At 43.6% G+C, this 12,500-nt stretch overlaps 1 protein-coding gene across 4 annotated transcripts in view; it reads right to left on the bottom strand.

The window, feature by feature from the left end:
- epb41l3a (erythrocyte membrane protein band 4.1-like 3a) overlaps positions 1 to 12,500 on the bottom strand; it is a 55,168-nt gene that overhangs the window by 21,785 nt on the left and 20,883 nt on the right. For all 4 annotated transcript variants that reach the window (XM_067578171.1, XM_067578173.1, XM_067578172.1 and 1 more), the window contains 8 exons: positions 12,463 to 12,500; positions 12,065 to 12,162; positions 11,458 to 11,633; positions 2,972 to 3,076; positions 2,725 to 2,879; positions 948 to 995; positions 834 to 863; positions 477 to 659 (listed from right to left, as the gene is read on the bottom strand). The exon at positions 12,463 to 12,500 is cut by the window's right edge and continues 115 nt beyond it. In XM_067578171.1, coding sequence (XP_067434272.1) covers positions 477 to 659; positions 834 to 863; positions 948 to 995; positions 2,725 to 2,879; positions 2,972 to 3,076; positions 11,458 to 11,633; positions 12,065 to 12,162; positions 12,463 to 12,500 — 833 coding nt within the window. The remainder of the gene's footprint in view (positions 1 to 476; positions 660 to 833; positions 864 to 947; positions 996 to 2,724; positions 2,880 to 2,971; positions 3,077 to 11,457; positions 11,634 to 12,064; positions 12,163 to 12,462) is intronic.

Raw genomic sequence — 12,500 nt, forward strand, 5'->3', positions numbered from 1 at the left:
GCAGCTAGCATTAGGGTCAGCTCCACCCTCTGACCAAATATGGTCACTTCTTATCACTTTTGGCTCCAAAAATCCAAGATGGTGACGGGCAAAATGCCAAACTGAAGGCTTCAAAATGCAAATTCACAAACAGGTGGGTGATGTCATTGTTGCTACGTCCATTATTTCTACAGTCTATGTGCTGGACACACTGAACAGCTCCATGCTGCCTCCTGCAGGACACTGAACATCAAGGATTAGAACGGACAAGGAGCAAGCACAGATAAGCCAGCGTGGCGCGTTCAGCCACACTTCGTGGCTGAACCCTCAGTGTTGTAGGGGGAAGGAGGCAGGTGTCTGTCTGTCTGTCTCTAACCCTCCTGTCTCACCTCATCTGACTCCAGGACAGGTGAGAAGATGAGGTGAGAGGACAGGTGAGAGGACAGGGGGGAAGGTGGCGGGTGTCTGTCTGTCTGTCTCTAACCCTCCTGTCTCACCTCGTCTGGCTCCAGGGGTTCGATCATTGGGGAGTCGTCGACTCGTCGTAGTGGTGAGGAGGCGAGACGTTTCTCCCATTCTGTCGGCCCTCCCACTGCTCCTCCTCCCTCTAAGAAGGAACGTCTGAGAGCACTGATACTGCTCAGAGGTTTCTGCTCCTCCTCAGGACTCCCCAACGTCTCCTGGAGGCAGAGAGGATGTCAGGTAAGAGGACAGGTGAGAAGATGTCAGGTGAGGACAGGTGAGAGGATGTCAGGTGAGGACAGGTGAGAGGATGTCAGGTGAGAGGACAGGTGAGAGGAGGGGTGAACACATCTCACACTCATAGTTAATGAGAATACTAATATCAGTTTTACCTGAGTTTTCAATTCTTCATCCTGATCAGACTGACAGAGAGACAGACAGGCAGGTTAATGTTAAAGTCTTTCCATGTATCTAAAACGAGAGCTGACAGTGATGAGCAGCGTTACCTCAGTCGCTGTCAGGTCTCCGTCCACGGCTGTATCAGTCAGCTCAGTCTGAACACAAACACATCAATTATAAAATAATTCAATTACAATTAAAACTACTGTGTGAACTGAAACAATTCACACAGTACTGAAACACAACAACAATTATGTTGCTGAGGAATTATTATGTATAACTAATAATTCCTCAGCAACATAATAACTCCTCAGCAACATAATGACTCCTCAGCAACATAATAACTCCTCAGCAACATAATAACTCCTCAGCAACATAATGACTCCTCAGCAACATAATAACTCCTCAGCAACATAATAATTCCTCAGCAACATAATGACTCCTCAGCAACATAATAATTCCTCAGCAACATAATAATTCCTCAGCAACATAATGACTCCTCAGCAACATAATAACTCCTCAGCAACATAATGACTCCTCAGCAACATAATGACTCCTCAGCAACATAATAACTCCTCAGCAACATAATAACTCCTCAGCAACATAATGACTCCTCAGCAACATAATAACTCCTCAGCAACATAATGACTCCTCAGCAACATAATGACTCCTCAGCAACATAATAACTCCTCAGCAACATAATAACTCCTCAGCAACATAATAATTCCTCAGCAACATAATGACTCCTCAGCAACATAATGACTCCTCAGCAACATAATGACTCCTCAGCAACATAATAACTCCTCAGCAACATAATAACTCCTCAGCAACATAATAACTCCTCAGCAACATAATAATTCCTCAGCAACATAATGACTCCTCAGCAACATAATGACTCCTCAGCAACATAATGACTCCTCAGCAACATAATAACTCCTCAGCAACATAATAACTCCTCAGCAACATAATGACTCCTCAGCAACATAATAACTCCTCAGCAACATAATGACTCCTCAGCAACATAATGACTCCTCAGCAACATAATAACTTCTCAGCAACATAATGACTCCTCAGCAACATAATAACTCCTCAGCAACATAATAATTCCTCAGCAACATAATAATTCCTCAGCAACATAATAACTCCTCAGCAACATAATAACTCCTCAGCAACATAATGACTCCTCAGCAACATAATGACTCCTCAGCAACATAATAACTCCTCAGCAACATAATAACTCCTCAGCAACATAATGATTCCTCAGCAACATAATGACTCCTCAGCAACATGATAACTCCTCAGCAACATAATAATTCCTCAGCAACATAATAACTCCTCAGCAACATAATAACTCCTCAGCAACATAATGACTCCTCAGCAACATAATGATTCCTCAGCAACATAATGATTCCTCAGCAACAAAATGACTCCTCAGCAACATGATAACTCCTCAGCAACATAATAAGTCCTCAGCAACATAATGACTCCTCAGCAACATAATAACTCCTCAGCAACATAATAACTCCTCAGCAACATAATAACTCCTCAGCAACATAATAACTCCTCAGCAACATAATGACTCCTCAGCAACATAATAACTCCTCAGCAACATAATAACTCCTCAGCAACATAATGACTCCTCAGCAACATAATAACTCCTCAGCAATATAATAACTCCTCAGCAACATAATGACTCCTCAGCAACATAATAACTCCTCAGCAACATAATAACTCCTCAGCAACATAATGACTCCTCAGCAACATAATAACTCCTCAGCAATATAATGACTCCTCAGCAATATAATAACTCCTCAGCAATATAATGACTCCTCAGCAATATAATAACTCCTCAGCAATATAACCAGCTGCTCTTGTGTTTGTTACCTTGGTTTCATGTTTCTGAGGAGTTGGAGGAGAAATGTCTGTCCCTCTGGTCTCCTCCTCCTCATCCTCCTCCTCCTGCTGCTGTGTCTCCTTCTCCTCGTTATCCCCCTCCATCCTTTCCTGCACCTCCTCCTCCACCACCAACACTTCCTCAACTAGAGGAGAGGAGACAAAAGGAGGTGTAGGTTTGTTTCATAGTTTCACTCACCTGATCTCATTGACCTCCTCTGATTGGAAGTTTCTTTACCTTGCTCAGACCTTCTCTCCTCTGTTCTTCTCTCAGGCGTTACCGTGGTGATGAGATCACTGACGGCTATGGCCTTCGATGCTCCATACAGACCCGTGCCCATATCTACACACACACACACACACACACACACACACACACACACACACACACACAGGCTGTGATGTCATCGCTGTGATGCCAGCGTCACCCTATGGATAAACCTATGGTTATCTGGCCCACAGGGAGGGTAACCATAGAAACCATCAGCCAGCTGCAGCAGCAGTAATCATCTGTCTTCATGTTCATCAGCAGCAAAGCATCATTGCCGCTCGTTGCCAAGGCAACGGCACGCTCAGCCAATCAGAGCTCGTGGCACATGCACCACAGGCAAGGCGGCAGCCAATCAGCATTCAGACCCACCAAAAAGCCTTGCTGGACACTTTGATATGTTAGCATCACGCTGCTAACAGTGCTAACAGCTACCAATATTCACAGCAATGCTAACAGTGCTAATAATGCTAAAAGCTGAAACAGTGTGAAGTAATGTTATGGAGCCGGAACAGAACAGGCTGGAGGTTCAGGTGAGGTCAGTACAGGTGAGGTCAGTGCAGGTGAGGTCAGTGCAGGTGAGGTCAGTGCAGGTGAGGTCAGTGTAGGTGAGGTCAGTGTAGGTGAGGTCAGTACAGGTGAGGTCAGTGCAGGTGAGGTCAGTGCAGGTGAGGTCAGTGCAGGTGAGGTCAGTGTAGGTGAAGTCAGTGCAGGTGAGGTCAGTACAGGTGAGGTCAGTGTAGGTGAAGTCAGTGCAGGTGAGGTCAGTGCAGGTGAGGTCAGTACAGGTGAGGTCAGTACAGGTGAGGTCAGTGTAGGTGAAGTCAGTGCAGGTGAGGTCAGTGCAGGTGAAGTCAGTGCAGGTGAGGTCAGTAGAGGTGAGGTCAGTGTAGGTGAGGTCAGTACAGGTGAGGTCAGTACAGGTGAGGTCAGTACAGGTGAGGTCAGTGTAGGTGAAGTCAGTGCAGGTGAGGTCAGTACAGGTGAAGTCAGTGCAGGTGAGGTCAGTGCAGGTGAAGTCAGTGCAGGTGAGGTCAGTAGAGGTGAGGTCAGTGTAGGTGAGGTCAGTACAGGTGAGGTCAGTACAGGTGAGGTCGGTACAGGTGAGGTCAGTGCAAGTGAGGTCAGTACAGATGAGGTCAGTGCAGGTGAAGTCAGTGCAGGTGAGGTCAGTGCAGGTGAAGTCAGTGCAGGTGAGGTCAGTAGAGGTGAGGTCAGTGCATGTGAGGTTAGTACAGGTGAGGTCAGTACAGATGAGGTCAGTACAGGTGAGGTCAGTGCAGGTGAGGTCAGTGCATGTGAGGTTAGTACAGGTGAGGTCAGTACAGATGAGGTCAGTACAGGTGAGGTCAGTGCAGGTGAGGTCAGTACAGATGAGGTCAGTGCAGGTGAGGTCAGTGCAGGTGAAGTCAGTACAGGTGAGGTCAGTGTAGGTGAAGTCAGTACAGGTGAGGTCAGTGCAGGTGAAGTCAGTGCAGGTGAGGTCAGTACAGGTGAGGTCAGTGTAGGTGAGGTCAGTACAGGTGAGGTCAGTGCAGGTGAGGTCAGTGTAGGTGAGGTCAGTACAGGTAAGGTCAGTACAGGTGAGGTCAGTGCAGGTGAGGTCAGTGTAGGTGAGGTCAGTACAGGTGAGGTCAGTGTAGGTGAGGTCAGTACAGGTGAGGTCAGTGCAGGTGAGGTCAGTACAGGTGAGGTCAGTGTAGGTGAGGTCAGTACAGGTAAGGTCACCATGACGGAGCAAAGGAAGAAATCAAGTGAGTACAGATTATACTATTATTGTCAATATACTATATTCTTATTGTCAACAAAAGCCTGTAACACCAGAGATCACTGTTCACTTCCTGTTTCACACCAACAGTCAGTGTTGGTTTCTTTTAACTATGACGATGATCATTCCCTAATCTTAACCAAGTGATTTTAACCCAAACCAAGATGTTTTCTGAAATGTAACCACCTAACCCCATCAAAATAATAATAATAATAATAATAATAATAATAACAATAATAATAAACTTTATTAATATAGCACCTTTCATATCATAAAATGCAGCTTAAAGTGCTTTACAAGAGAAACAATAGAACTCAATATCACAGGTATTAAAAACAGGAGACTCAAAGATAAAAAAGAAAAAAATCCTAAACAAAAGAGGATAATACTAGTAATAAAACTATTTGATAATGGTAAAAACTATCCAAATGTATAGAAAAACATAAAACAAGTATGAGAAATATAAAAGAACTATTAAATGATAACAATGATGTTAAAAAAGGTGGAATTAATTAAAAGCAAGATCATAAAAATAAGTTTTAAGCTGTTTCTTAAAACTATCAACGAAGGTTGTTTGTGTTATTTGTGATGGGAGTTTGTTCCAAACCTTTGGTGCATATTAACAGAAAGCTGCTTCACCACACTTTTGTAATTCCTTTTTGGTACACTGAGCGAGCCAACACTAAAGGATCCAGGGGAACAGTTTGGGACATACTCAGATAAGCAATCAGGGAGGTATGAAGGTGCTAAACCATGTAGGGCCTTATAAACAAGTAAAACAATGTTAAAATCAATCCTCAATGTTACAGGCAGCCAGTATAATGACGCTAGAACTGGTGTAGTAACTTGTCTTTTCCTGGTTTTTGCTAAAATTCTGCAGCCTATCAATGGTTGTTTTTTGTTTTTTTGGTAATCCAGTATAGAGTTATTGTAGTAATCTAGGCGAGAAAACACAAAGACATGAGGCAACTTTTTGGAATCTTCCAATGAGATTTAGGGTCTAACTCTTGCACTACTCTTAAATGAGAAGAGTAATCTTTGTAACATTGTTGATATGTGGTTTAAAATCCAACTCAGAGTCCAGAATAACACCCAGGTTTTTACTTCAGGCTTATTCTGTAGAGCCAGACTTCCCAGTTTGCGTGATATCTTTTCATACCAGTTATAAGAATTTCTGTTTTGTCTTCATTTAATTTGAATAAATTGTTACTCATCCCCTGTGTCATAATCCTGTCGCAGTCTGGCTCTGTGTTCCTTGGTTGCCATTTTCCACCAGTCCACCAGATGCCCTCAGACTTTTCTCCCTGTTTTGTGAAGACTGGACTGAGTAGAAGTGTTACTTAAGTTATTTTCATGTGTATTTTGTTAAGCTATGCTGGTCAGTGTGTGGAGTCATTTCTTATATTGTTCTATTATTCACTTTAAGTAAAATACTGAGATGTATATGAACTTATGGATTAAGCTTGTTTGTTTTCTGTCTTCTGGTTTTGGTGTGTCTTTAATGAAATCTAAGTCCTGGATGATATGTCTGATAGACCATTCATGTTATATTTTAAAAAGACAGCAGGTTATATGAGATTGTCAAGTTTGTGTTGGAAGTGTTTATCTTACAGGTTCCTGTCTGTTGTGTTTTCTGGGTTTTTGGTTTTCTGTTTGCTCTTGTTTCCGTCCTGTGTTTTTGTGCTTGCTTTTCCCTCCTCCGCTCATCCACACACCTGCTCTGTATCAGCTTCATTAGTCTTGCCCTACTCCCAGTGTTTCCCTCATCCTATCAACTCCATGCCTGCTCCTTGTCTAGTCACCTGTTCCCCATTCCCTCGTTAGTTCAGCTTGTATTTTAGCCCTGGTTCTCAGTTCAGCCTTTGTTGGATCCTTGGTTTTGTTCTGTATGGTTCAGTTTGTTCGGCTCAGCTCTGCATTATTCAGTTTTTGATTTGACCTACCAACTTTGTTTTTGGCCTGCACAAGGAGTTTTTTTCTTCAGCCTTGCTCAGCCTGTAGTCTGGAGAGGCAATTTATCAAGAGATTTAAGGCATCAGCATCATCTGGTCCTACAGATAAATATAACTGAGTGTCATCAGCATAACAATGAAAATTCACTCCATGATCACAAATTTTTCCAAGTGGTAGCATATACAGACAAAACAGTAAAGGACCAACAATAGTACCCTGTGGAATACCAAAAACAGTGTCATATTTGTCTTAAACACAGGCTAACAAAATATCTTCTGCCAGTGAGGTACATATTTAACCAGTTCAGAGTTGTACCTGAGAGACCAATCTAATTTTCAAGTTGGTTTAGAAGTATTCCCAGATCAACTTTATCAAATGAAGCATTTAAACCAAGAAGTACAAGACTGGAAACATTTTTATTATCTATGTTTAAACACTGCCTTTTTCAATATCTTACTCAGAAAAGGCAGGTTGGAAATAGGCCTAAAATTGCTCAAAACAGAAGAGTCAAGATTATGCTTTTTGAGTAAAGGCTTGACAATAGCTGTTTTAAATGCATCTGAAAAGATGACTGTGTCTTTAAAGCAATTTACAATATCCCATCCATCACAAACACAACTATCCAAAACCTCCTTAAGGAAAATAGTGGGAATTGCATCCAGGGAGCAAATGGAAAACTTCAATTGCTGAATAATTTTACAGTTTCCCTTCACTAATTTTACAAAAATAATTTAAATTTCTCAGAGAGGCACTAACGGTCAGATCTTTTTGATTGTCAACATTATTTACAATACTAGCTTGGATATTAATAATCTTATTTTCAAAAAATGATGCAAACTCCTCACAGTTTGACTGTGAGGCATGGCATATTTGTTCACAAAGCTGGGAAGGATTTAAAAGGCAATATATGGAAGAAAATAAAATTCTGGGGTTGTTCCTGCTTTCACTGATAATATGCTGCCTCTCACAGCGTAAAGCTTTGTTATAGACACACAGGGATTTTGTAAGAATCTCTCAGTGGATTGTTCATTTGTTTTCCCCCCACATTTGTTCAGCTCTATAGCATTCCCTCTTGAGCAGATGTATTCATCATTCATCATTTTTCCAAGGTATTACCTTAATCTATGATTTCTTTTTAGTTTCACAGGTTCCACTATGTTGAGAGCTGATCTTCACATTAAAAAACAAACAGTAGTGATCTGATATATTAGTATCAACAGTCTCATCAACAACAATATTCACACCTCAAGAGATCACTAAATCTAGCATGTGGCCACAGTTGTGAGTTGGCCTAACAATATGTATAAAATCCACAGCCTTGCAGTCCAAGACCTTGTCAATATGCAAATTAAATTCACCAGTAATAAGAATCCTATCATGGTTGGTAAAAGAGACTGACATTTCAGACGTTTTGGTAAGAGCAAAGCTGTATGCTTTGATGGTTGATAAAACAGTAATCAACAGCACTGAAGTTTGACTTTCCAAAATAATAGCCTGGTGTTCAAAAGATAAAAAACTACCTAAACTCTTGCTTGCATTTAAAAGCATCTGATAAAATATTAGCCAGTCCTCCTCCTCTCGTCCCCTCACGCATCGAGTGGATAAAACTGGAATTTGGAGGAGAGAACTGAGCTCATGTTTCAGTCAGAAAAATAAAGTCTAGCTTATGTTCACTGATAAGAACATTTACAGCAAAAGTCTAATTAGTAAGTGCTTGGATGTTCAACAGAACCATGTTTACCTTTTGTTCATGTACAAACATTCTGGCTGGGCTACAACTTTTCAGGGGTATAATAATTACAGTGTAATTATTATTAATTATACTACAAGTATTAAAGAAGATCTGATGGCACAGAAATGAACACAGCTGATCCCAGGTGTGTGAGTGAAAGAAGCAGAGGCCCTTCAGCCAATCAGGATGCAGCATTCCCTGAAAAGCTGAATGAAGTGAAGCATTCAGACCTGTGGCCAATCACAGAGCAGTACTGCCACAATCAGCAGTGTTACCACGGTAATGAGCTCTACCTGTCTGTGTACCACCATTGGCTTTGGGGGATGCTGTGATGGCCGGAGAGCCAATCAGAGAGGAGGTGGGAGTGGCCCTGGACGCTGAGGACCAATCAAAACCTGTAGTCACCAGCAAGTACAACAATTTTCCCCAAACCTGATCCCCAAAACCCGATTCCCCAAAATCTGATGCCCCAAACCTGATTCCTCAAACCCGATACCCAAAACCTGATTCCCCAAACGTGATGCCCTAAACCTGATATCGAAAACCTGATACCCCAAACCTGATGCCCTAAATCTGATCCCTAAAACCTGATCCCCCAAACCTGATATCCAAATCCTGAAATCCAAAACCTGATCCCCCAAACCTGATGCCCCAAACCTGGTGCCCTAAACCTGATCCCTCAAACCTGATACCCCAAACCTGATGCCCTAAACCTGATCCCTCAAACCTGATCCCCCAAACCTGATGCCCCAAACCTGATGCCCTAAACCTGATCCCTCAAACCTGATCCCCCAAACCTGATGCCCCAAACCTGATGCCCTAAACCTGATCCCCCAAAACCTGATACCCCAAACCTGATGCTCCAAACCTGATGCCCAAAACCTGATGTCCCAAACCTGATGCCCCAAACCTGATGCCCTAAACCTGATCCCTCAAACCTGATCCCCCAAACCTGATGCCCCAAACCTGATGCCCTAAACCTGATCCCCCAAAACCTGATACCCCAAACCCGATGCTCCAAACCTGATGCCCTAAACCTGATGCCCAAAACCTGATGTCCCAAACCTGATGTCCCAAACCTCATACCCAAAACCTGATGCCCCAAACGTGATGCCCTAAACCTGATATCCAAAACCTGATACCCCAAACCTGATGCCCTAAACGTGATCCCTCAAACCTGATGCCTAAAACCTGATCCCCCAAAACCTGATACCCCAAACCCGATGCTCCAAACCTGATGCCCAAAACCTGATCCCCCAAACCTGATGCCCCAAACCTGATATCCAAAACCTGATACCCCAAACCTGATGCCCTAAACCTGATCCCCCAAACCTGATACCCCAAACCTGATCCCCCAAACCTGATGTTCCAAACTTGATGCCCCAAACCTGATGCCCCAAACCTGATTCCCCAAACCTGATGCCCCAGACCTGACCCCCAAAACCCGATTCCCAAAATCTGATCCCCCAAACCTGATGCCACAAACCAGATGCCACAAACTTGATTATTCGGAATTGATCTCCAAAACCTGATGCCCTAAACCTGATCCCTCAAACCTGATACCCCAAACCTGATGCCCTAAACCTGATCCCTCAAACCTGATGCCCAAAACCTGATCCCCCAAACCTGATTGCCCAAACCTGATGTTCCAAACCTGATGCCCCAAACCTGATGCCCCAAACCTGATTCCCCAAACCTGATGCCCCAGACCTGACCCCCAAAACCAGATTCCCAAAATCTGATCCCCCAAACCTGATGCCACAAACCAGATGCCACAAACTTGATTACTCAGAATTGATCTCCCAAACCCGATGCCCTAAATCTGATCCTCTAAACCCAATTCCCCAAACCTGATGCCACAAAACTGATAACCCAAACCTGATGCCACTTGATGCCCCAAACCTGATCCCCCAGACCTGATGCCCCAAACCTGGTGCCCTAAACCTGATCCCTCATACCTGATGCCCAAAACCTGATGTTCCAAACCTGATGTCCCAAACCTGATGCCCTAAATCTGATCCCTCAAACCTGATGCCCAAAACCTAATACCCAAACCTGATCCCCCAAACCTGATTGCCCAAACCTGATGTTCCAAACCTGATGTCCCAAACCTGATGCCCTAAATCTGATCCCTCAAACCTGATGCCCAAAACCTAATACCCAAACCTGATCCCCCAAACCTGATTGCCCAAACCTGATGTTCCAAACCTGATGTCCCAAACCTGATGCCCTAAATCTGATTCCTCAAACCTGATGCCCAAAACCTAATACCCAAACCTGATCCCCCAAACCTGATTGCCCAAACCTGATGTTCCAAACCCCATTCCCAAAATCTGATCCCCCAAACCTGATGCCACAAACCAGATGCCACAAACTTGATTACTCAGAATTGATCTCCCAAACCAAATGCCCTAAATCTGATCCTCTAAACCCAATTCCCCAAACCTGATGCCACTTACTTGATGCCCCAAACCTGATGCCCCAGATCTGATCCCCCAAACCTGATGCAACAAACCAGATGCTGCAAACGTGATTACTCAGACTTGATCTCCCAAACCTGATGCCCTAAATCTGATCCTCTAAACCCAGTGCCCCAAACCTGATGCCACAAAACTGATAAGCCAAACCTGATGCCGCTTACTTGATGCCCCAAACCTGATGCCCCAGATCTGATCCTCCAAACCTGATGCCCCAATGCTGAAGCCCCAGATCTGATGCCTCAAATCTGATCCTCCAAACCTGATGCCCCAAATCTGATCCTCCAAACCTAATGCCCCAAACATGAAGCCCAAAATCTGATCTTCCGAACCTAATGCCCCAAACCTGAAGCCCCAAATCTCATGACTCAAATCTGATCCTACAAATCTGATGCCACAAACCTGGTGCCCTAAGCCTTATCCCCCCCAAACCTGTCTGCCCAAACCTGATACCCTAAACCTGATCCCCCAAACCTGATGCCCGAAACCTGATCCCCCTCAAACCACGCCCGATCCCCATCATTACCTCCATCCAGGCTGCGACTGAGCATATTCCTCTTGCTGATGCATCGTGGGAAATGCGGTGCAGGTCTGGAGATCTGAGCGCTAGCTCTGCGACTTTGGATCTGAGTCCGACCACTGTACCGAAACTTTGAACCCAGAGACAGGAACCGCTTCGGTGGTTCCTCTGGAGACACCAGCCTGAGAGACAGATAGACAGGCAGGGTTATTTCACAGATCATTAGATGAATTTTGCTCTGATGTTGTAACATAGATCTATACTAAAACTAAAACTACATTTCTCCATCTTGATGCAACATTGCTGCTGGAGTCACCGCCTGAAAAGATAAAACTTTCTGTTGCAGCCAACCAATCCAAAATTCTCACATAAGTAAATGCATCAAAATTCAATGTTCTTACCTCATACGTTTCGAGTATCAGATGACTCTTCACCTGTAACATCCAGTTTTTTGACTAATTATGAAATTAAATATCCTTTTGCTAGTTAAATAAGATAAACTAAACTTTAACTTTGTCTCTCCCATCTTTTTATCTGTTTCCATAGCAACAGGTAAGACCTGCTCAGGTGTACATTTCAACTATTCTACATAAACACACACACAGACACTGACCTGAAGAAAGAGTGATGCTCCACACACACTTTCCACAGTCTCTTCGCTGATCTGTGGTTCAGCAGCTTAAAACCAATTGTAGACTCAAACTGGTCAAACTGGAGACAAACGGATTGAAACTGGTCAGACAGACAGACCAATTTTTATTTGTTTTTATAGTAAATGTTATTTTGTTAACACTTTCTTTCTTTTCAGGCTGAACAACAACAATTAATTTTACATAAAATATGAATATTTATGATTGTGGTAACTTGCAGCGCCATCGTGGTCAGGGTTTAGTCACATGACTCTCAAATGTGTCATTTAAGGGTGGGGGGGGGGGGGGGGGGGGGGGGGGGGGGGGAGTGCAGGTTCTGACCTCTTCTTCTATGGTGCTGAGCTGTGTGCAGCTGTCTCACCTCTCCAGGTCGGATCTTGATGTAGAAGTTGTTCCTCT

Source organism: Thunnus thynnus, chromosome 21 (assembly GCF_963924715.1).
Source record: "Thunnus thynnus chromosome 21, fThuThy2.1, whole genome shotgun sequence".
Lineage (NCBI taxonomy): Eukaryota > Metazoa > Chordata > Actinopteri > Scombriformes > Scombridae > Thunnus > Thunnus thynnus.